This window comes from Oncorhynchus mykiss, chromosome 14 (genome assembly GCF_057628025.1).
Source record: "Oncorhynchus mykiss isolate SJ-2025 chromosome 14, ASM5762802v1, whole genome shotgun sequence".
In the NCBI taxonomy this organism is placed as follows: Eukaryota; Metazoa; Chordata; class Actinopteri; order Salmoniformes; family Salmonidae; genus Oncorhynchus; species Oncorhynchus mykiss.
The window spans coordinates 17,926,447-17,947,396 of NC_143035.1; the positions used below are offsets into that span (position 1 = coordinate 17,926,447).

The 20,950-nt window shown below is 40.0% G+C and overlaps 2 protein-coding genes across 6 annotated transcripts; one reads left to right on the forward strand and one right to left on the reverse strand.

The window, feature by feature from the left end:
• Nucleotides 1–1,626: 1,626 nt before the first annotated feature.
• tdo2a (tryptophan 2,3-dioxygenase a) lies at nt 1,627–6,029 on the forward strand. 2 transcript variants are annotated; one of them, XM_021561402.3, is made up of 12 exons: nt 1,627–1,796; nt 1,958–2,063; nt 2,252–2,342; nt 2,607–2,677; nt 3,021–3,148; nt 3,969–4,155; nt 4,265–4,372; nt 4,490–4,601; nt 4,719–4,776; nt 4,869–4,948; nt 5,104–5,194; nt 5,318–6,029. In XM_021561402.3, exons 1-12 carry the CDS (start codon nt 1,759–1,761, stop codon nt 5,469–5,471), a joined length of 1,224 nt encoding a protein of 407 aa, XP_021417077.3. In that variant the 5' UTR covers nt 1,627–1,758; the 3' UTR covers nt 5,472–6,029. The 2 variants fall into 2 exon arrangements, 1 of the variants encoding a protein (XP_021417077.3); XR_002468502.3 differs by having other exon boundaries at nt 1,692–1,796; nt 5,129–5,194; nt 5,318–5,341.
• Nucleotides 5,956–14,702, reverse strand: ctso (cathepsin O). Of its 4 annotated transcripts, none has more exons than XM_021561403.3 (8): nt 14,357–14,702; nt 13,966–14,071; nt 13,649–13,773; nt 12,942–13,109; nt 12,619–12,740; nt 11,127–11,290; nt 10,770–10,862; nt 5,956–6,204 (listed from the first exon to the last, which is right to left on the reverse strand). In XM_021561403.3, exons 1-8 carry the CDS (start codon nt 14,567–14,569, stop codon nt 6,170–6,172), a joined length of 1,026 nt encoding a protein of 341 aa, XP_021417078.2. In that variant the 5' UTR covers nt 14,570–14,702; the 3' UTR covers nt 5,956–6,169. The 4 variants fall into 4 exon arrangements, with proteins under 4 accessions (XP_021417078.2, XP_090054597.1, XP_090054599.1 ...); XM_090198471.1 differs by having other exon boundaries at nt 5,956–7,822; nt 14,357–14,683; XM_090198473.1 differs by lacking the exon at nt 12,942–13,109 and having other exon boundaries at nt 14,357–14,683.
• Nucleotides 14,703–20,950: the final 6,248 nt, after the last annotated feature.

Below are 20,950 nucleotides of genomic sequence, written 5' to 3' on the forward strand. Positions count from 1 at the left end.
TGGTTAGAGCGTTGGACTAAATCCCCGAGCTGACAAGGTACAAATCTGTCGTTCCGCCCCTGAACAGGCAGTTAACTCACTGTTCCTAGGCCGTCATTGAAAATAAGAATTTGTTCTTAACTGACTTGCCAAGTTAAATAAAGGTAAAAAAAACATTGGACAGCATTACAAATGCTTTTTTTTATAGTATGACTAAGCTGGAAGTAGAAGCCTAAGTGTTGTTGTCCATTCGTTTTCTCCAATTAGGGGAGGGGTGGTAGGGTTAGGGCAAAATAATAAAGGAAAATATATTTAAAAAATAAAATCTATATTTTATATATTTACAATAAAATATATGGAGGATTGGAAATTATACAGACAATTACATTGATGGAAGCCACAATCTGTCTGCAATATTAAAGCTGATCTATCAGGTCAATATCGTGGATGGGACAAGAGATAAACAACATTACATAACAACATTGGATGGCATTACAAATTCCTTTTTTTTTTATCCAACTCGTGTTTGCACCAGAAAGAAGATTTGAGAAATTATATAATTCACTTGTTGACAACTTGATAATTCAATAGAGTGAGGGTACTACAACTCAGATCCAGTTATTGTTGACCACTTGGCAGTTCAATAGAGTGAGGGTACTACAACTCAGATCCAGTTATGGTTGACCACTTGGCAGTTCAATAGAGTGAGGGTACTACATCTCAGATCCAGTTATTGTTGACGACTTGGCAGTTCAATAGCGTGAGGGTACTACATCTCAGATCCAGTTATTGTTGACAACTTGATAATTCAATAGAGTGAGGGTACTCAATCTCAGATCCAGTTATTGTTGACCACTTGGCAGTTCAATAGAGTGAGGGTACAACATCTCAGGGTCAGTTTGGATATACTTGAGCTGTAATAAATAAGATGTAGTTTGCAAGAGACAATATTGACTGTACATGCATAAAAACATAAATAAATGCAATAAATACAATGTACAATATACAAAAAAACTATTGAGAAATACTGCAGAAAGACATTTCACAGGTGAAAAAGATCTCAAATTGATATGATATGGCTATAGATAATTCTATAAGATACACTTTGGGATAATAACAAGACCTCTGATGACCTACATGTTTTTTAAAACTTAAACTCAAATGAATAAGCTAAGGAAGATACACATTTTCAAGTAACATGATGCTAACATTAAACAGTGTGATGGTTGAATAACAGCTCATATTATGAACTGCACATTACACATCTGATGATAGAAGTATGTTTTGGTTGATTGCAAACATAGATTGCTAAGATGTTTTGACCTTTTTACATCCAGTGAGTTTACCCAAGAGAAGGTAAACAAGAACGGTTGGGACTAAAAAATAACAAGATAACACATGTAAATTATACCGTGTCTGTAAAAATGTAGATAGGTTCAGAACTCTTGTGAAACAGCACAGTTGAAAAATAAATGGTAAATAGAAGTCTAAACTGGATGCTCTTCAGTGATAGATGGGAGGGGTTGCAGATAGCTGAAGGTTGGGGCTATTGTAAAATATATTATGCACTCCCCCCCCCCCCCCCCCCCCCCACACACACACACACACACACACACACACTTTGGATGGCGCAAAAGGAGGTGGGCCGGATGTTGAAATATGCCAATAACATGACGTGGTGTAGAGCCCTTAAATACCTGGGTTTTCACAGAGATAGTTTTATTAAACCAACGGAAGAGGATCAAATCTTTACTTTAATTTTGAATCATTTGGAAAACAATGAGTGGTGGATGTCCATACTTTGAGAAGAAGCACTTGTATGCAATCATTGCATTTCAAATTCTGTTTTAGTCAAATGTTTGTGACATTTCAAAGACATCATATAATTGAGCTGAATGCTAAATAAATTATCTTTATCATTATTATGATTTGTATGACAGCTAATCAATGCCAATACATGTGTATTTTCATTCCCCAGGTTATTCAAGAGCAAGCTGCTTCGGAATGAGGAGGAGGCAGATGACTCTCAAAAAGGAATTAACAAGGCCAGCGAAGGTGGCATCATCTATGGTGACTACCTTCAGGTAAAGCGTTCTCTATCTTCATCTAACTTAATCTTCTACAAGGTTTTTAACATAGTATCATTGCCTTCTGCAGATGGAATATTTTCTCCATCTCTTATAGGTTAATTAACATAAGGGGTGGAATGGAAGTACAATTTTAATTTGTGTTAGCTGTAGTACTAAATGTTATTTGTTATGATCCATTATAGCTTGACAAGGTTGTGACGGCCCAAGTTCTTCAGAGTGAACTGAAAGGGAACAAGATCCACGATGAACATCTTTTCATTGTCACCCATCAAGGTGAAGTATGTTTGTGGTCAAATATCATCAATATTTGAGAATCAATAGAGGAATTGTAATCATAGTGTGCATGCATGCCCTTTGGTTCCATTTGAAATCCAGTCAATTCAATACATCAATCTAACCATTTCATCGTGGTTGCACCTAATCCTGGAAGAATTGAATAGCAATTCACCACCAACTTTCCATCAACAAATGATCAATTTAATTTAATTGCAAAGGTGGGACATTATGATTAATTGAATTTTTATTATTTTATTTCAGCATATGAACTCTGGTTCAAGCAGATTCTTTGGGAACTGGATTCAGTGCGAGAGATTTTCATTAGTGGACATGTAAGCACCTCAGAAAGCAAGAGTACCCTGACAAACATTTCAATCCGAGCAGTGTGTTTGTTTTTCTTTCTAAATTAAAGGTACATTCTAGAAATTAAAGTTGCTATTGTGTACATCAAATTGTGGCTTGAATTTAACATATAGTTCATAAATTATGAAAATACAATACGAGTCAATGCTTTACCTCATTAAACCACAAAATATAAATAAGGTCAATGACCTAAACCTTTTTTTCATGGGTGTTAAGCGGTGTGCTTCTTTCTGTCCAATACAGTCCAATTGCAGCACCCCTAGAAGCCCAAAAATTATACAGCTCATCTTTAAAATGGTCATGCTTCACCAGGTTCGTGATGAACGCAACATGCTGAAGGTCAACACCCGCATACATAGGATCGTTGTGATCTTCAGGCTGCTGGTCGACCAGTTCTCCGTGCTCGAGACAATGACTGCCTTGGACTTCTATGACTTCAGGTAAGCCCCATAGTTAAATATGCCTGCGGCCTCCTCCGCCCTTCCGTCCGTCCAGTCTCTCGTTGAATAAAAAACTACCACTGGAAGCCGATGAGGCGCTGGTTGTACAGCGTTGATCAGACAAGGGTGGACAGAAGTAAGCGGCATCCCTCCTGCGTCTGTCATGGAGAGGGGGAGCAGGACCTCTTTTGTCAGGGTTTCTCCAGAAGTAGACTTTACCATCGGCCTTGTCTTTTTTGTCTTGGTTGAATTTCTTGATTTTAAGTTCCTTTATTTCTGTAGACAATTTGCTCCCTTCGGTCTCAACGTAGACTTTGATCTGAAGCCATTCTTGTGATTATTGTGACTTTGCCATTGTGGTTGTTTATAAACTTGCGTAGTCAAATTAATCTGTGATTGTATGCTATCCATTTGTTGTTTGTATGCTGTTCTTTGTGTGACATTTTAATATTTGATTATTAACCAATGATATTAGGCCACTCTTGGCCATGATTACAGACACCTGTGTCTTTTGACACTATATAAACGAGTCATCCCGCAGTGGTTGTGATTATACCCTGATGAAGACAGCTTGGCTGTCGAAACGTTGGTATTACATTTTTGCATCTGAGCTCCAAGAGTGTGCGGCTCTCTTTTATTTTCAAGTTTCTACTCCGCTAGCCAGCACCTCGTCTTAATAGGTGTGCGTTTCTTTTTCTTCTAAAGCCCCATAGTTAACCCATGGAGAACCTTTAGCTTATATAAATCTTTGTAAACCTTTAACCTCATAAAATGATACCCTCTTTACAATTGTAACACTCTTTACTCGTGTGTGTTGTAGAGAGTATCTGTCCCCTGCCTCCGGGTTCCAAAGTCTCCAATTCCGTCTGTTGGAGAACAAGATTGGGGTCCCTGACAACCTGAGGGTCCCCTACAACAGGCGTCACTACAGGGACAACTTCAAAGGACATGAGAGTGAGATGCTGCTCAGTTCTGAGAAGGAGCCTTGTCTGCTGAAATTGGTAGAGGTGTGTGAGAAGCACTAAAGCAAAATTACTGAAACATATGAAAAGAGATACTGTTTGAAGACTTGATATCATAGCAGTATTGAGAAATACTGTTTGTTGTTCTATTCAGAAATGGCTGGAAAGGACCCCAGGTCTTGAAGGCGATGGGTTCAACTTTTGGAAAAAACTGGAAGCCAACATCTTTGAAGGATTGTGTCTTGAGAAAAAGAAAATCGTGGTATGGGCTGTTTTAAAATAATCCAGTACCAAAAACTTGCCACAACATTACTTATAAGGTTACATAAATATAAAATAATATGACCAAAAGCTATGATCTTATTTGTCCTTTTGGCAGAAAATGCCAGACACTGAGGAGAAGGAGGAGATGATGGAAGAGCTGACGAAGCAAAAAGAGCTCTTCACTTCTCTGTTTGACATCAAAAGACATGAGCATCTTTTGAGCAAAGGTGAGTACCTGCATCCAGGCTAAGCATCTAACACCAACTGCCTCAACAATTCACTACCCATAATTAGTTTAAAACTACAGATCCCAGGTCTAAGAAACCATCCTGTTGTTTGGCCAGGTGAGAGACGGATCTCCTACAAGGCTCTCCAAGGAGCTCTGATGATTTACTTCTACAGGTAAGGAGGGTTCCTTACAGTTTAGGCAGGCTTATGTTTGGTCACCATTTGAGATGTCATTATTACATTGTGAATTGTTCTGTTATTTTTAGGGAGGAGCCCAGGTTCCAGGTTCCCTTCCAACTCCTGTCCAACCTGATGGACATTGATACCCTCATGACAAAATGGAGATGTAAGTTACATCCAAAGACATATTGTATGTAAAGAACAGTTACAGGTGTCCCTTACACCATTTGTATTTCGCACTAGATAACATGCTTTCAACTGTCTAGAGTATCATTGATCTGGAACAGTTGAAATAAGTGTAATATTCCTCTTGTGTCTCAGACAACCATGTGTGCATGGTGCACAGAATGATTGGTAGCAAAGCAGGCACTGGAGGCTCCTCTGGCTACCACTACCTGCGCTCTACTGTCAGGTATGTCATATATGATTATCTATTGAAATAAACCAGATCCAAAGCAATCCAGAGTTACTGTCAAGCACATGCTCTTATACCCCTTCAAGGAGCTAAGTAGGTGTTCGTTCTTCTCTCTAACAGTGATCGCTACAAAGTCTTTGTGGATCTCTTCAACCTGGCCACATTTTTGATACCTCGGCACTGGATGCCCAAGCTGGACCCCAATGAGCACACATTCCTGTTCACTGCAGAGTACTGTGACAGCTCCTACTGCAGTAGTGAGGATTCAGACTAGAACCTGTTATTAACTGTCGAAAATGGTCAGATCAGATGGAGGAAAGGTGACAACGAAAGGGAGCCTCTTTAAACTATGAAGACACACGTGACCCAGGGAGCATTATATAATATATATAAAATACATTTTATTTATAATGGGACAAGTAACATAGTATATAACCTTAACCACTTAAGCTGACTGCATGTATATATTGTTTATATAATTATTTAGTGTTTATAAAGTATATTGTTTATATAATATTGTGCTGTATTTAAAGTAAGAAAGAATTTGATCTATGTACATGGCCTAATTAATGATAATCATGCACCGACCCATGCACTTTGGGTTATTCTGAATGTGTACCCTAAAGAAGCCTATTGGTCATCTTTTTTAGAGTAATATGTTTTTGTACAGTACTTCGATATTGGCGGATTGGGTGTTTTTATGTGATGTCAGAAAAATGAACTGTATACTTTATTCACCATATAAATGATCACAGGACTGCAAAGAAATATATTTTATTGTATCAGAAGAATATACATTGTATCTGTCTCAATAAAAATACAGTACTTAAAAGGTTGCCAGAAAATGACTTTGACCTCCATGGGAATTGTCTTGAAAATAATTCCTTCAAGAGTTGATCGAGAATTTGGCAGTACTGAACACACTAATGAATCCCTTTAGAAAAAACATCAACGTCACCATGGCTCACACAGTCACAGGAAGACAGCAGTCACAGAGTCTGCAATACCTACAGAAAGGACAGGAATGGGGAGATTTGACATAGAGCTATAACTGTAAAATGATTGACAAGGCATTTCCACAGCAAATATGCACAAATCATTGATAGTCACTCACTGCTTATGAAAACGAACTCCTCCAATAAAGAAAGACTGATTAAGATGAGCCCAACACAATGTCTACAGTGTGAAGGAGAATGTGGCTCAATCCCTGCCGGTCATGCATGCGGTAACGTGTTAAAACATCACCTTGTGACCTGTCATCAAGGCAAAGGGTGGCTGCTTTGAATAATCTAAAATATATTTTGATTTGTTTAAAACTCTTTTTGGGTACTACATGATTCCATTTGTGTTATTTCATAGTTTTGATGTCTTCACTATTATTCTACAATGTAAAATAAATAAATAAAAACCCTTGAATGACTAGGTGTGTCCAAACTTTTGACAGGTGTGTATGTGTATATATATATATAGAGAGAGAGAGAGCCTTGAGGTGTGTTGGGTCATTGTCCTGTTGAAAAACAAATGATCGTCCCACTAGCGCAAACAAGATAGGATGGCGTATCGCTGCATAATGCTGTGGTAGCCATGCTGGTTAAGTGGGCCTTGAATTCTAAATAAATCACAGACAGTGTCACCAGCAAAGCATCCCCACACCTCCCCTCCATGCTTAACGGTGGGAACCACACATGCGGAGATCATCCGTTCACCTACTCTGAGTCTCACAAAGACAACGGTTGGAACCAAAAATCTCACATTTGGAATCAGACGAAAGGACAGATTTCCACCAGTCTAACGTCCATTGCTCATATTTCTTGGCCCAAGCAAGTCTCTTCTTATTATTGGTGTCCTTTAGTAGTGGTTTCTTTGCAGCAATTCGACCATGAAGGCCTGAGTCAGGCAGTCTCCTCTGCACAGTTGATGTTGAGATGTGTCTGTTACTTCAAAGTCTTTGAAGCATTTATTTGGGCTGCAATTTGCGGCTGGTAACTCTAATAAACTCTGGGTCTTCCATTTCTGTGGCAGTCCTCATGAGAGCCAGTTTCATTTGCCCTTGATGGTTTTTGCGACTGCACTTGAGGAAAACTTTAAAAGTTCTTGAAATTGTCCAGATTGACTGACCTTCATGTCTTAAAGCAATGATGGACTGTCATTTCTCTTTGCTTACTTGAGCTGTTCTTGCCATAATATGGACTTGATCTTCTCTATACCAACAATACCTTGTCGTCACAATACAACTGATTGGCTCAAATGCATTAAACTCAGCTTCATTAAATAGTACCCACAAAACACCAGTCTCAACGTCAGCAGTGAAGAGGCGACTCCGGGATGTTCCTCTGTCCAGTGTCTGTGTTCTTTTGCCCATCTTAATCTTTTCTTTTTATTGGCCAGTCTGAGATGTGGCTTTTTCCTTTGCAACTCTGCAAAGGCCAGCATCCCAGAGTCGCCTCTTCACTGTTGACGTTGAGACTGGTGTTTTGTGGGTACTATTTAATGAAGCTGCCAGTTGAGGACTTGTGAGGCGTCTGTTTCTCAAACTAGACACTCTAATGTACTTGTCCTCTTGCTCAGTTGTCCACCGGGGCCTCCCACTCTTTTCTATTCTGGTTAGGGCCAGTTTGCGCTGTTCTGTGAAAGGAGTAGTACACAGCGTTGTAAGAGATCTTCAGTTTCTTGGCAAATTCTCACTTGGAATAGCCTTCATTTCTCAGAACAAGAATAACCTGACAAATTTCAGAAGAAAGTTATTTGATTCTGGCCATTTTGAGCATGTAATCGAACTCGCTAATGCTGATGCTCAAAAATGCTCAACTAGTCTAAAGGCCAGTTTTACTGCTTCATTAATCAGCACAACAGTTTATGTTAGCTGTGCTAACATAATTGCAAAAGGGGTTTCTAATGATGAATTAGCCTAAAATAATAAACTTGGATTAACTAACACAATATGCCATTGGAACACAGGAATGATCATTGCTGATAATGGGCCTTTGTATTCCTATGTAGACATTCCATAAAAAAATTAATCTGCCGTTTCCAGCAACAATAGTCATTTACAACATTAACAATGTCTACACCTTATTTCGGATCAAGTTGATGTTATTTTAAAAACGGGACAAAAATGTGCTTTTCTTTCAAAAACAAGGACATTTCTAAATGACCCCCAACTTTTGAACGGTAGTGTACATACATATCTGTATAACAATTCACACTATGAGAATGGAATAATAGTGGGAAATTGTGAAATGATGATAATGCCCTTTTAGTGTAAGAGCTGTTTGAAAAGACAGACTGATATTTCAGCCTGTTTTGGTGGGATGGAGTTTGCCCTGCCTGGTGACATAACTGGGCATTAAATGAGTTACAACAATAAGAAACAGAGTTCCAAACCGCTCTGCCAACAACAGCTCATTTTCAGTGTTCCCGTCCCCACTAAGACCACAGGCCAATTTGTTCTTAACTGACTTGCCTAGTTAAATAAAAGGCAAAAAAAAATAATAATAATAATTTGAGAAATTGGTGAAAGTTTTTTCATGCCACTTCAATACCAAAGATAATTTTTCGTAGCAGTTTAAGAGAATTAACGTAGCCAGTTAGGAGAATGAAGTTAAGGTTAGGAAAAGGGTTAGCTTAAATGCTCCCCTAACCTGCTACAAAAATCATTTTTTAATCGAAGTGGTGTGAAACGAGTGTCCCTGAGAAATTGGTCATTGCTAAGCAGCTATTTTTTAAATTATTTTTGACAATTTTAATTGAAAACAAATCACAGAAAGGTACAGTGCCTTGCGAAAGTATTCGGCCCCCTTGAACTTTGCGACCTTTTGCCACATTTCAGGCTTCAAACATAAACATATAAACTGTTTTTTTTTTTAAGAATCAACAACAAGTGGGACACAATCATGAAGTGGAACGACATTTATTGGATATTTCAAACTTTTTTAACAAATCAAAAACTGAAAAATTGGGCGTGCAAAATTATTCAGCCCCCTTAAGTTAATACTTTGTAGCGCCACCTTTTGCTGCGATTACAGCTGTAAGTCGCTTGGGGTATGTCTCTATCAGTTTTGCACATCGAGAGACTGACATTTTTTCCCATTCCTCCTTGCAAAACAGCTTGAGCTCAGTGAGGTTGGATGGAGAGCATTTGTGAACAGCAGTTTTCAGTTCTTTCCACAGATTCTCGATTGGATTCAGGTCTGGACTTTGACTTGGCCATTCTAACACCTGGATATGTTTATTTTTGAACCATTCCATTGTAGATTTTGATTTATGTTTTGGATCATTGTCTTGTTAGAAGACAAATCTCCGTCCCAGTCTCAGGTCTTTTGCAGACTCCATCAGGTTTTCTTCCAGAATGGTCCTGTATTTGGCTCCATCCATCTTCCCATCAATTTTAACCATCTGCCCTGTCTCTGCTGAAGAAAAGCAGGCCCAAACCATGATGCTGCCACTGCCATGTTTGACAGTGGGGATGGTGTGTTCAGCTGTGTTGCTTTTACGCCAAACATAACGTTTTGCATTGTTGCCAAAAAGTTCAATTTTGGTTTCATCTGACCAGAGCACCTTCTTCCACATGTTTGGTGTGTCTCCCAGGTGGCTTGTGGCAAACTTTAAACGACACTTTTTATGTATATCTTTAAGAAATGGCTTTCTTCTTGCCACTCTTCCATAAAGGCCAGATTTGTGCAATATAAGACTGATTGTTGTCCTATGGACAGAGTCTCCCACCTCAGCTGTAGATCTCTGCAGTTCATCCAGAGTGATCATGGGCCTCTTGGCTGCATCTCTGATCAGTCTTCTCCTTGTATGAGCTGAAGGTTTAGAGGGATGGCCAGGTCTTGGTAGATTTGCAATGGTCTGATACTCCTTCCATTTCAATATTATCGCTTGCACAGTGCTCCTTGGGATGTTTAAAGCTTGGGAAATATTTTTGTATCCAAATCCGGCTTTAAACTTCTTCACAACAGTATCTCGGACCTGCCTGGTGTGTTCCTTGTTCTTCTCTGCGCTTTTACCGGACCTCTGAGACTATCACAGTGCAGGTGCATTTATACAGAGACTTGATTACACACATGTGGATTGTATTTATCATCATTAGTCATTTAGGTCAACATTGGATCATTCAGAGATCCTCACTGAACTTCTGGAGAGAGTTTGCTCCACTGAAAGTAAAGGGGCTGAATAATTTTGCACGCCCAATTTTTCAGTTTTTGATTTGTTAAAAAAGTTTGAAATATCCAATAAATGTCATTCCACTTCATGATTGTGTCCCACTTGTTGTTGATTCTTCACAAAAAAATACAGTTTTATATGTTTATGTTTGAAGCCTGAAATGTGGCAAAAGGTTGCAAAGTTCAAGGGGGCCGAATACTTTCGCAAGGCACTGTAGTTAATCGTTCACCAGACATTATTTGATTCTGAAATAAAAACAGCTGCATTGGACCTTTAAATGAAAAGTGCTCAGAATATAAAACATTGAATTGACATTATGCTTAGTCAACAGGTATCACCAAACAAATTCCGGGACAATGTTGCATCAGGCAGTGTAAAGACTAAGCGTAAACAAGTTCAAACTCACCACAAACATTGCCTCCCATTTTAATGTAAACATAACCTTCGTTACCCCATGACGTTCCCCATGAGTTTTGTACTATCCAGTATGGCACGTCACCTGAAACAGAGGGACAATGTTTAGAATGTTCAGTCACACACTATGAACACTACTGTAGACAAAGTATTCCATGCATATGAAATTGTCATCATGTTAAATTGTAGTAATAAAATGTAAAAATTATGACAGAATTCACATCAACTACAAACTTTCTGAGTGTGTGTCTTGTTTGTGTGCATCTTGTGTGTATTTTTCGTTGTTTATTTATTTGTGTGTGTGTGTGGGCGCCCAGATGAATGCATATTTAGTGAGTGAATGGAATACCTGTGGTGTCGTAACCAGTGACCAGCACAGCATGGTTGGCATGGTGGCAGGAGCAGTGGTGCTGCATGATGCCACCCAGATAGTCCTGCCAACTGATGGCATCCACAGTCACAGCCAAGGGTCCCCACTCCACCAACCTGCCCATCATAGCCTCCTCAAGCCCACTAGAGAAGACATCACAGGCACCCCACCGGGCAAAGATATTAGATCAACATCCACTTTTGGGTGATGTTAAATTTAATTAACTGTCCAAATGTAATTTCAAAACCATTTGTTGATTTGCGGTAGACATCTGGGTTAAAAAGAGACCAGTCGGGATTCAATCCGATGGTGGATTTGGACAATGCACCATGTAAAGGTAATTTCCTATTGAGCAGACGTGCAGTGTTTACTGTGAATGTGGTCTCTGCAAACAGAGCAATATTGCCTTTGAAATGTGCATTGTGGACTAAGCGCGATCGGATTGAATCCCAGCCAAAATGAGACCAAACCTGTGAATGTTGAAACATTAAACCACTTAGCCTCGTTAATGCGTCATTACTATGCCCATACAGTAGAAGGTTGATACAACATTATATAATAATATATGATGTAAATCAGGGATCAAAACACTATCTGAGCTTGGACCCTTTTTCTGACCACATAACCAGACTACTACAAACACCTTTAACCAGGGCTCAGAGTTCTTCCTGGTCGGGAAAGTATGAGGGAGAAGGGAGCAACGCTAAGCTAGAAAACCATTATTAAGACAGCTGTAAAAACTAAAGAGGAGATTAAAGATGCATGGAACAAACAGCACAGTGAAATACTTGTGTAAATAAGAATGTCCCTATTCAGTGACCATAAACATCACATTGTTTTGAGTCAGCAGTGATATTTACCCACAATGCACCGTAGCCACAGGAATAACTTAGTACATGTCTGAATAAACAACAGGATATGAGCGTTGGGGACACAGCAGCGGGAACCTCGGTGTTAATGACCCGTCTCTGTCTACAGCATATTAGTCTGGTAAACAGTAATACTGCATCTGAATCGCAACCACCTTTGAACCTTTGGTGCAGTACTTAATGAAAACATTGCACTCACTACATTTTTTACATTTTAGTTATTTATGGGGACACTCTCATCCAGAGCGATTTACAGGAGCAATTAGGGTTAAGTGCCTTGCTCAAGGGCACAGACAGATTTTTCACCTAGTCGGCTCAGGGGTTAGAACCAGCGACCTTTCGGCTACTGGCCCAACGCTCTTAACCGCTAGGCTAACTGCCTCCCTGAACTTGGGAAAATACTGCTGTATCGTGAAACATTTCCCGAAAGAACATTGGAGTATTTGTGCTTAACTTGTGCAGACGGTCTTGTTTATATGCAACTATACGCCTGTGCTATATGCCAAGTCACAGTCATATATGACTTCATAAAAAAATTAAATAAATGTGTTAAATATTACCCATTAGAATTCAACTTAAAAAAGGTGTTGACACTCTTATACCTGAAATCATGGGCAGCAAAGTCCTTCACCAAAACACCATCATGTGACTGAGAAAATAAATGGCAAATTCCAGTCTCGGCCTTATATGGGTATTCTGACTGTTTCACCAACTTAACCCTAGTCTGAAAGAAAAGGACAGGGAGAAGCAAATTCAATGCATGTGTATACTACATGTAAAAAATATTTCATGTTGAACATCTTGTTGATTAAAAGGTATACAGTAGTAGTCTAACAGTGGAAATCACCATCACTTCTAAATAATCAATGACAAACATTTGATATTACACGAGATGCTTAAAAGGCCTCAGAAAACATATCTGGACCTGTTTCAGCCAGCTCAAGGCCCTGGTAATGGAGCCTCCATTGCAGCCCTGGTTCTTGTAGGAACAGTCAATGACTTGTTGCACACTGAGCTGTTTCAATGGCTGGCCTGATTTGGCATAGACTGACTCTATGGCGCCCACAACACTGAACGCCCAGCAACCTCCACACTGCAATGAGAGACCCTTGACATTCAAGCATCGGCATTTAACATTACAGCGAGACATTAACATGAACATCTAAATATCAAAATAAATTGTTAATATACTTTATAACAAATAGAGATAATGTCAGCAATATGTGATTTGATGTGGGATGTGTGGAATTTATGCAGTATAAAGATTTCTTATTATGAAAACAATGTCCATGTGTCAAAAGATGGATAGTAAGACTATAAAATGGTTCTCCACTGCCATCTACTGACTGTAGCGGAACTGTTGAACAAAAATGCAAAGTTACTGTGATGGGTCTCTCGTACCAGACGTTCGCAATAGCCTGGGGACAAGGTTACGGTGACACAACATAACACTTACATACATGAGGTCAATGTCAAGAGGTTTTTTCTTCATAGAAGTTAATACAAAGTGAGTGTTTTTTACTTCTATGAGGAGAAAACCTCTAGACAGAGTTCAAAGTCAACTTCAATAAGGAAGTGTGTCACCTTGAAAAGACAAGTATGTTGATATCTTAAGGAAAAGGAAGCTCTTACTGCTTGTTGATTCTGTACTGATCCGACTGCAGACTGGTCCCTCCAGTCAAACTTGGCAGGCAGTCCCCCTGTCTTCAGTCCTGAGTAGGGAGGGACTGTTTCAGCTGTGGCAGTCAAATACAGGTCTGTAGAGAAAGTCCAATTACATTTCAGTGTTCAAGTAGGCTATAGCGATCTTCTTCCAGTTAATGTGGCGTTTGGTTAGCCTCCATGTTTATTTTGGTTTAAATATAAAATTAATAATCAATACTAACCCAGTCAATCAGTTTTGTTCACTGGGAAACAAATACATTCGTTTTTGTTTTGCATAGTATTACCTCTGAATTCATTTATTGATAAATCCGAGAACTGGTTAATGCCATATTTTGCTGAGTCTTTGTCTGTTGACAATGAGTTCAGGTATGCCTGCCTTTTGATGGAATTCTGCAACAGACCACAATGTCACTGTACATGTCACAGTAGGCTAACTCTCATGGAATATCCAGAAGGTATAACAATAGTCTTACCCCCCACTTAATTTATTTGTTAATTGACGAACATATTTCAAAACTTTGATAAACCTACAGTATATCCATCCCTCTTCCTACGCAAATCACGTTAGTCTCTCTTCTGACACAGTGCCCGCACACAGCTGCAACTCCCCAGCTGCAAATACAGTTTAATTCAACTAATATAAATACGAAAAAGCCATAACACCGACAGGCCTACCTTAAAATAAGATCTGCGCCGATCATAACAATCGCTGTGGAGTTTATAATTCCGATGAAATTGTTTCCTAAACGACTCAAAATCAACATCAGTGTCTGCAGAGCAGTTGGACTTCCTGATAGTTTGCCAAACGTCACTACAACTAGCAACATCGGAAAAAGTAAGTATGCCTACATTTAGGAGGAACATGAGAAACAATGTAACACCCGTCATTTGAATTGTAGGACAAGCGACATTGTAGCCTAAAATATATTCGTTTTAGCTCAATTTCCTCTTCGCCGTCTCCGTTCTTCTTCTTCTCTGGGTTCAATTCAGGAGACTAGACCTACACATTTACACATGCAATACCGCCACCTATTGAGTTCATAGCTATGATGGATTTAGTGGACAATTGGCCCATAATAAATTATGTAACGTTACAAATTAAGCATATAATCCAAAAAAGTATAATGACAAAATGTATGTATTCCACCTGGATTGATATGGACATTATGAGATGAAGGTGGCCTATGGTTTTCTGGCAAGAGTCTTATCCACTTGAGGGTGCTTTAGTACCATTAATGCAAGCACTATTACCAGAAGTCTAAGAACATGTACTGTGTAGCCTATGTGCAGTATATCCTATAGGGTGGTTGTGTACGTGTAGATAAGTGAAAATGAAATCATCATGCACATTTTTATAGATCCCCTTTGTTTTTGTCCTAGCTGGTAATTAAGTCTATTTTATTTGGAGTCCCAAACCATGTTTTTTTTATGACACAGTTTAGGGGTAGCCTATGTCACTGTTTTTGAATCATACTTAGGTAGCCTATATCTAGCATCTCGAATGCTCTGTATGTTTTGCACCAGTTCAATTAAATGTTAGGCCAAACTGTTCCATGAATAAAATATGTTATTTCCCACTGTAGCCCAGTCTACATCTTCTCCATCTTATTGTTAATTTATGGCCGTCCCATCTTTTCCATTTTTAAAATAGGAAATTGCATTAATGTCAAAAGGTTTTCTGCACGGCTTGCCTTCATAATTGCTGCAATTTGTTTGCTCTCCACTTTTACCATCCAGAGGAGTCTGTAAACCCAGATAACAAATAGACTAATATTCTTTGGCCAAGTGAACAACTGTGTCGTCCTCCATAACTCAGGACTCAGCAAAAACTTGTATTAAAATGTTAACCTCCTCTCTGATAGGCTAGTGGTGAAGTAGAGCACTTGTTACCGTGACACCCATAGGCAATTTATCCCGAGTTGCAAAATAGTGAAGTACTGTATGCCCCCACGAGGGGCGCAACTTTGGTTTTAGAAGTGGGGGGGAACATAATTATTTTGATTATATGTATTTTTTAATTCAGACAGATAAACAATCCAAACAGCCTACCCGACCTCTCGGATGCGTCTGCATGGTCCTAAAGCACAATTGCCTCGTTTTGTATCACATTCAAATGATAAAACTGGGGGGGGGGGGGGGGGGGGGGGGGTCAAAAATGCTATTTCAGAATGTGGTGAATGTCCTCCCTGTCTCCAGTAAAAGTTGCGCCCCTGGTCCCCACCAAACCACTCTCCATCATCAATAGCTTCAGATGAAGACTGTGGGTGCATGGCACAGTTTTTTTTCTTCTCAGAAATGACCTACATGTTCTTGCGTCGTGAGTTGATCTTACTGAGAGGGAGCCATCAGGTCCCAGAATGGTGTAGACAGGGCAAGAAAGCATCACTGTCTTGAACATTCTGGTGACACAAATAAATTACATTTCAATAGCTATGTGTTCAATGAAGTGTTGTTGTCAGCTTGGGTTATTATTTCAACCTTCTAATGACATTATTTTGTGTAGTGTAGACTAGATTCTGTTGTGTAGTGTAGACTAGATGCTGTTGTGTGGTGTAGACTAGATTCTGTTGACTCTTGGAAACGTGCGTGCGTGCGGGCGGGCATACTTGCATGTGTATCTGTGCACACATGCAACTTTAATTGTGTTGGGGCAGGTGAGAGATGAGACAGTAATGGAAAACAAGAAGAGGCTCCACGGTGCTCTGTGATCTTTACCCTGTCCCCACAACCTCCACACCAGGACCGCACATCAGTAGCACCTCATTGCTTACCTGAGAGGCTACCACTGTGCTGTGACACACAAGGAGAGAGAGGGGGATGAAGAAAGGGTGTGAGAGGGGTGAAAAGTTGGGAGCTGACAGACTGTGTTCACCTTTTCACCTTCAACCCTCAAACACAAACACAGGCATGCGCCGTACATACAAATGCGCAGGCACACTTTTCTTTACTATACTCCCAATGGTGCGACACATCCCATGCAAAAGTGGCAGTTATTTGTGTGGCATGTTTTTAACCATGCAAACACCCAAACAGTGCAAGAACTGTTTCATTCCAAACTAGTCTGAGACCTTCTGTCAAGTTGACTTCACATTGTATGCCCTCTTAAAAGACTCCAAACTCAGTCACCTGCAACACCAGATTCCTGACCCTTAGATGTTTTACAGCTCAGCAACTCATTATGTTAGTCCCTGACACACACATACACTCTCTCCCTCCTTCCCACCCTTCACTCTGACAAATCTCTCCCGACCATCCCAACATAAATCAGACACACTCACCATCCAGCTCCATGGCTGCATAATAAAGCTTGCCGCTTGGCTCACCCCTTAACTCATTGTTTGTGTGTGCTTTCATGCGCTTGTATGTGCGCGGGTTTGTGTCGCTGTGTACTCAGCATACTTAGCTGCAGTTACTTAATAGAAGCCCATTTTATCTCAGCAGACGGCAGCGTAATCAATTCTTTATGAAGTGAATGGTGAAAAAGGCTATGTCTTGGGCAACTGAAAGAATCAAGAGGCTATGCTCTGTTTGAAAGGAACATTACACCAGAAGTTTGTAATTTACTCAGTATTTTATTAGCATTAAATATCAATCAAGATATTTGCTGAAAATGAAAGGTTTAGCTTATGCATAGGAATACCATTGATATAGGGCTTCCATACGTGTCTGGGGATGGGATGTACCAGTTCCCTGCAGTCATTGCTGAGGTTATGACTGACAAAGTGAGAAACTGCTGAACATGAATATCACACCTCGCCAGAAATGGATTCTGAGTCAAATCAGCAATCACTTAACAGAATAACACAGTTTATCATGTGAAAGTGAGTGTGGAAGGCTGTGAAACAAAAGTGAAATCTACTCCGGGGGTGGTTGAGCTGGCCTGGTAGGTTGAACCATGTTAGAGTTGGAGATGGGTTGCTATGCAACTGTGATTGAAAAAGTCCATGCTGCAGTCAGGAGCCCTAAGGCACGGAGAGCACGTTTCGACAATTGCATCGGCTGGTGTGACTCAAAGTAACGACAGCTAAAGATTGGACTTACACTTCAAATGTCAACTTTTCACAAACTTTTTTTTATCCAGTGTTGTTCCTGTTTTATATCAAAACAGATTATTGACTGTGAAAATCAAGAGGAGAATAGCAAGTTTATAATGGTTATTTTAAATGGCTGATATAAATACACTGACATATAGAAACAGTGTATGAAGAAACCACCTTGAGTTTCACCTGTGAAACTATCGGTCCTTTAAATTGGTTGTTTTGACGTAGGAAGTATATATCCCTTTTCAAGTTTTCCTTCATAAGGATGTGGTGTAACAGTACTGTGATGTCAGATGCAGATGCCCCCTTTAAGATTTGTGGATGCTGTGCTAAGCCCCCTTTTATTTATTCACTTATTCATCCTTCTACACACACGCATGCAGGCAGACAGGAACACACACACACACACACACACACACACACACACACACACACACACACACACATACACACACACACACACATTTTAAGGTCCCAGGGAATTCCCAATCTCTATATAGCCCTACATACAGTATAATGTGTATATTTAATACCATCGAGGAATGCAAGTATACAGGGAGCGATTTGATTATTGTTCAGTGGTTAATTTAGGGGGCCGAGGGTCTGGAGAATGAATGGCGGCACACATGGCCAGCTGAGGGAGGAAAACGAGTAGCAGCACCACCACCAGCGGCCTTCCCTCCCCACCTCCTCTCTCGACACCTCCTTAAGAATGTGCCTCTTGTTCACCCTCTCGGCTGGAAACATCCTGGAGAACGACGTTTCATCTATGTAAATGTTCGAGGTCACGCAACTACCACCACCCCAGATAGCCCAGGGGAAATTGATCACATCAAACAGCTAGCCTCGCTCCACACACACACACACTCACACACACACACACACACACACGCACACGCACTCACACACACACACACAGACCTTTAATTGGAGACTGGTGACTGAGGCCTTTTGGGAAAAGGTCACCCTAATAGGGAAGGCAGGGGCTCTGGAGATAAGGTTTGAACCTACATTATGAAGTCTTGTGGCATGCAGCGATGTTATGACTAGTGAAGTCGGGAACACACCCTAAACCACCTCTGTGTTTGTTTAATATGATGCCTCTCTGTCACATGCTGGCTGAGGTGGGAATAGGCTGAAGTTGCCCTTAGACGGTGATCTTGGGTCAGTTTTGCATTTCTCCCACATGGTTAAAGGTTAAATGGTTAAATAAAACATGTGATTGACCTGTGTTTATACATATACAGTACCAGTCAAAAGTTTGCCAATGAGTAGGACACACCTACTCATTGGCAACAGTGAGAGGCGACTTTGGGATGCTGGCCTTCGAGGCAGAGTTACTCTGTCCAGTATCTGTGTTCTTTTGCCCATCTTAATATTTTATTTTTATTGGCCAGTCTGAGATATGGCTTTTTCTTTGCAACTCTGCCGAGAAGGCCAGCATCCCGGAGTCGGCTCTTCACTGTTGACGTTGAGACTTGTTTTTTGTGGGTACTATTTAATGAAGCTGCCAGTTGAGGAAACTAGACACTCACTCTAATGTACTTGTCCTCTTGCTCAGTTGTGCACCGGGGCCTTCCACTCCTCTTTCTATTCTGATTAGAGCCAGTTTGTGCTTTTCTGTGAAGGGAACAAGAATAGACTGATGCGTTTCAGGAGAAAGTTAATCAGCACAACAGTTTATGTTAGCTGTGCTAACATAGGTTTTCTAATGATCAATTAGCCTTTTAAAATTGTAAACTTGGATTAGCTAACACAACGTGCCATTGGAATACAGGAGTGATGGTTGCTGATAATGGGCCTCTGTACGCCTGTAGATAATCCATAAAAAATCTGCCGTTTCCAGCTACAATTGTCATTTACAACATTAACAATGTCTACACTGTATTTCTGATCAATGTGATGTTATTTTAATGGACCATTTCTAAGTGACCCCACACTTTTGAACAGTAGTGTGTGTGTGAATACATATATATATATATATATATATATATTAATATCCATTCAGTATGAGACAACACAGTCAATAACAGTCAAACCACCCATCCTGCAGGACTCATTACAGTATGTCATATTTATGGGCTTCTGGTATCACCTTAAAACTATTTGAGACAATGTCAAATGCAATCATCTCCACTGATATCATGGCATCATTGTGAAACACAGCTACCAGTGCATTTCCCATCATATAGAGCCAAGTCTTGGTTTTGTCATCGTCTTCCACCCTTTCTGAACATGTCTGAGACAATAAGATAGGTTGCCGAGCAACTACCCATTGAGTACATGTATAAAAAAAAATTACACTATGAGGTTGGAATTGTACTGTGAAAATGGTGATAATGCCCTGTTAGTGTACAAGTTGTTTTAAAAGCCGCTGGAAATGTCTGCTTGTTATGTCGGGATGGAGTTTTGGCCTGCCTGGTGACATCAGGGGCAGCTGAGGGTGAGAAGGTGCTTTCCTGAACCTGTAGAGACAATTAAAGGGGCAGTGTTAACAAAAAATAAGAAAGTAGCAAGTACTAGAACTACATGGAAATTAGTTTGGAATACCATTGTGGCAGGCACTAGACAGATAGGGTATGGAGCTCATCTTCACGGTGAAGGATGTTCAACATTGTATTGATTAACAAAATGGCTTCAAAAATGTGAATCATGGATTCTTTTTAATCTGTCCTCTGGATGGCAGTATTTCCTGTTTCATCGATAACTCTGTCACAAATTGCTGTTTTCCATCCCACATAGTTCCCAGCCAGACCTGCATGATTCTCGGAGGAGTGCTCACGGAACATCATGCATCATAAATCTCGGAAAAACATCAAGACATCTACAAGCTGAGATCTCCTGTCAGAGAAAATCCATTATCAGTCAAGGGACATGCGTGTTGTGACATCTTCCATATCCACACACTTCATCTTGTCATACTAATCTGATTCTGTCTATTTTAATTGGATGTAAATGATTACACAATTACCATGCTTCATTCTATATCTAGAGGACTCCTAATATCTCCAGGAGTGATAAGTATTATTTTTGTCTTTATCTGTTGTTTAGTACTGTCTTGCAAGCTACAACCATCTACTTCAAGTGCTGCCTGTCTTCCCAGTAGCCTACTTGGTGTGTAAACTGCTGACTGCTATTAACTTGTAGATGATTGTTGACATATCAACCATGATTATGGGGCAGGGCAATTTGTGACTGTTGTTGTTTTGGTAATCAGTGGCTGTATTGG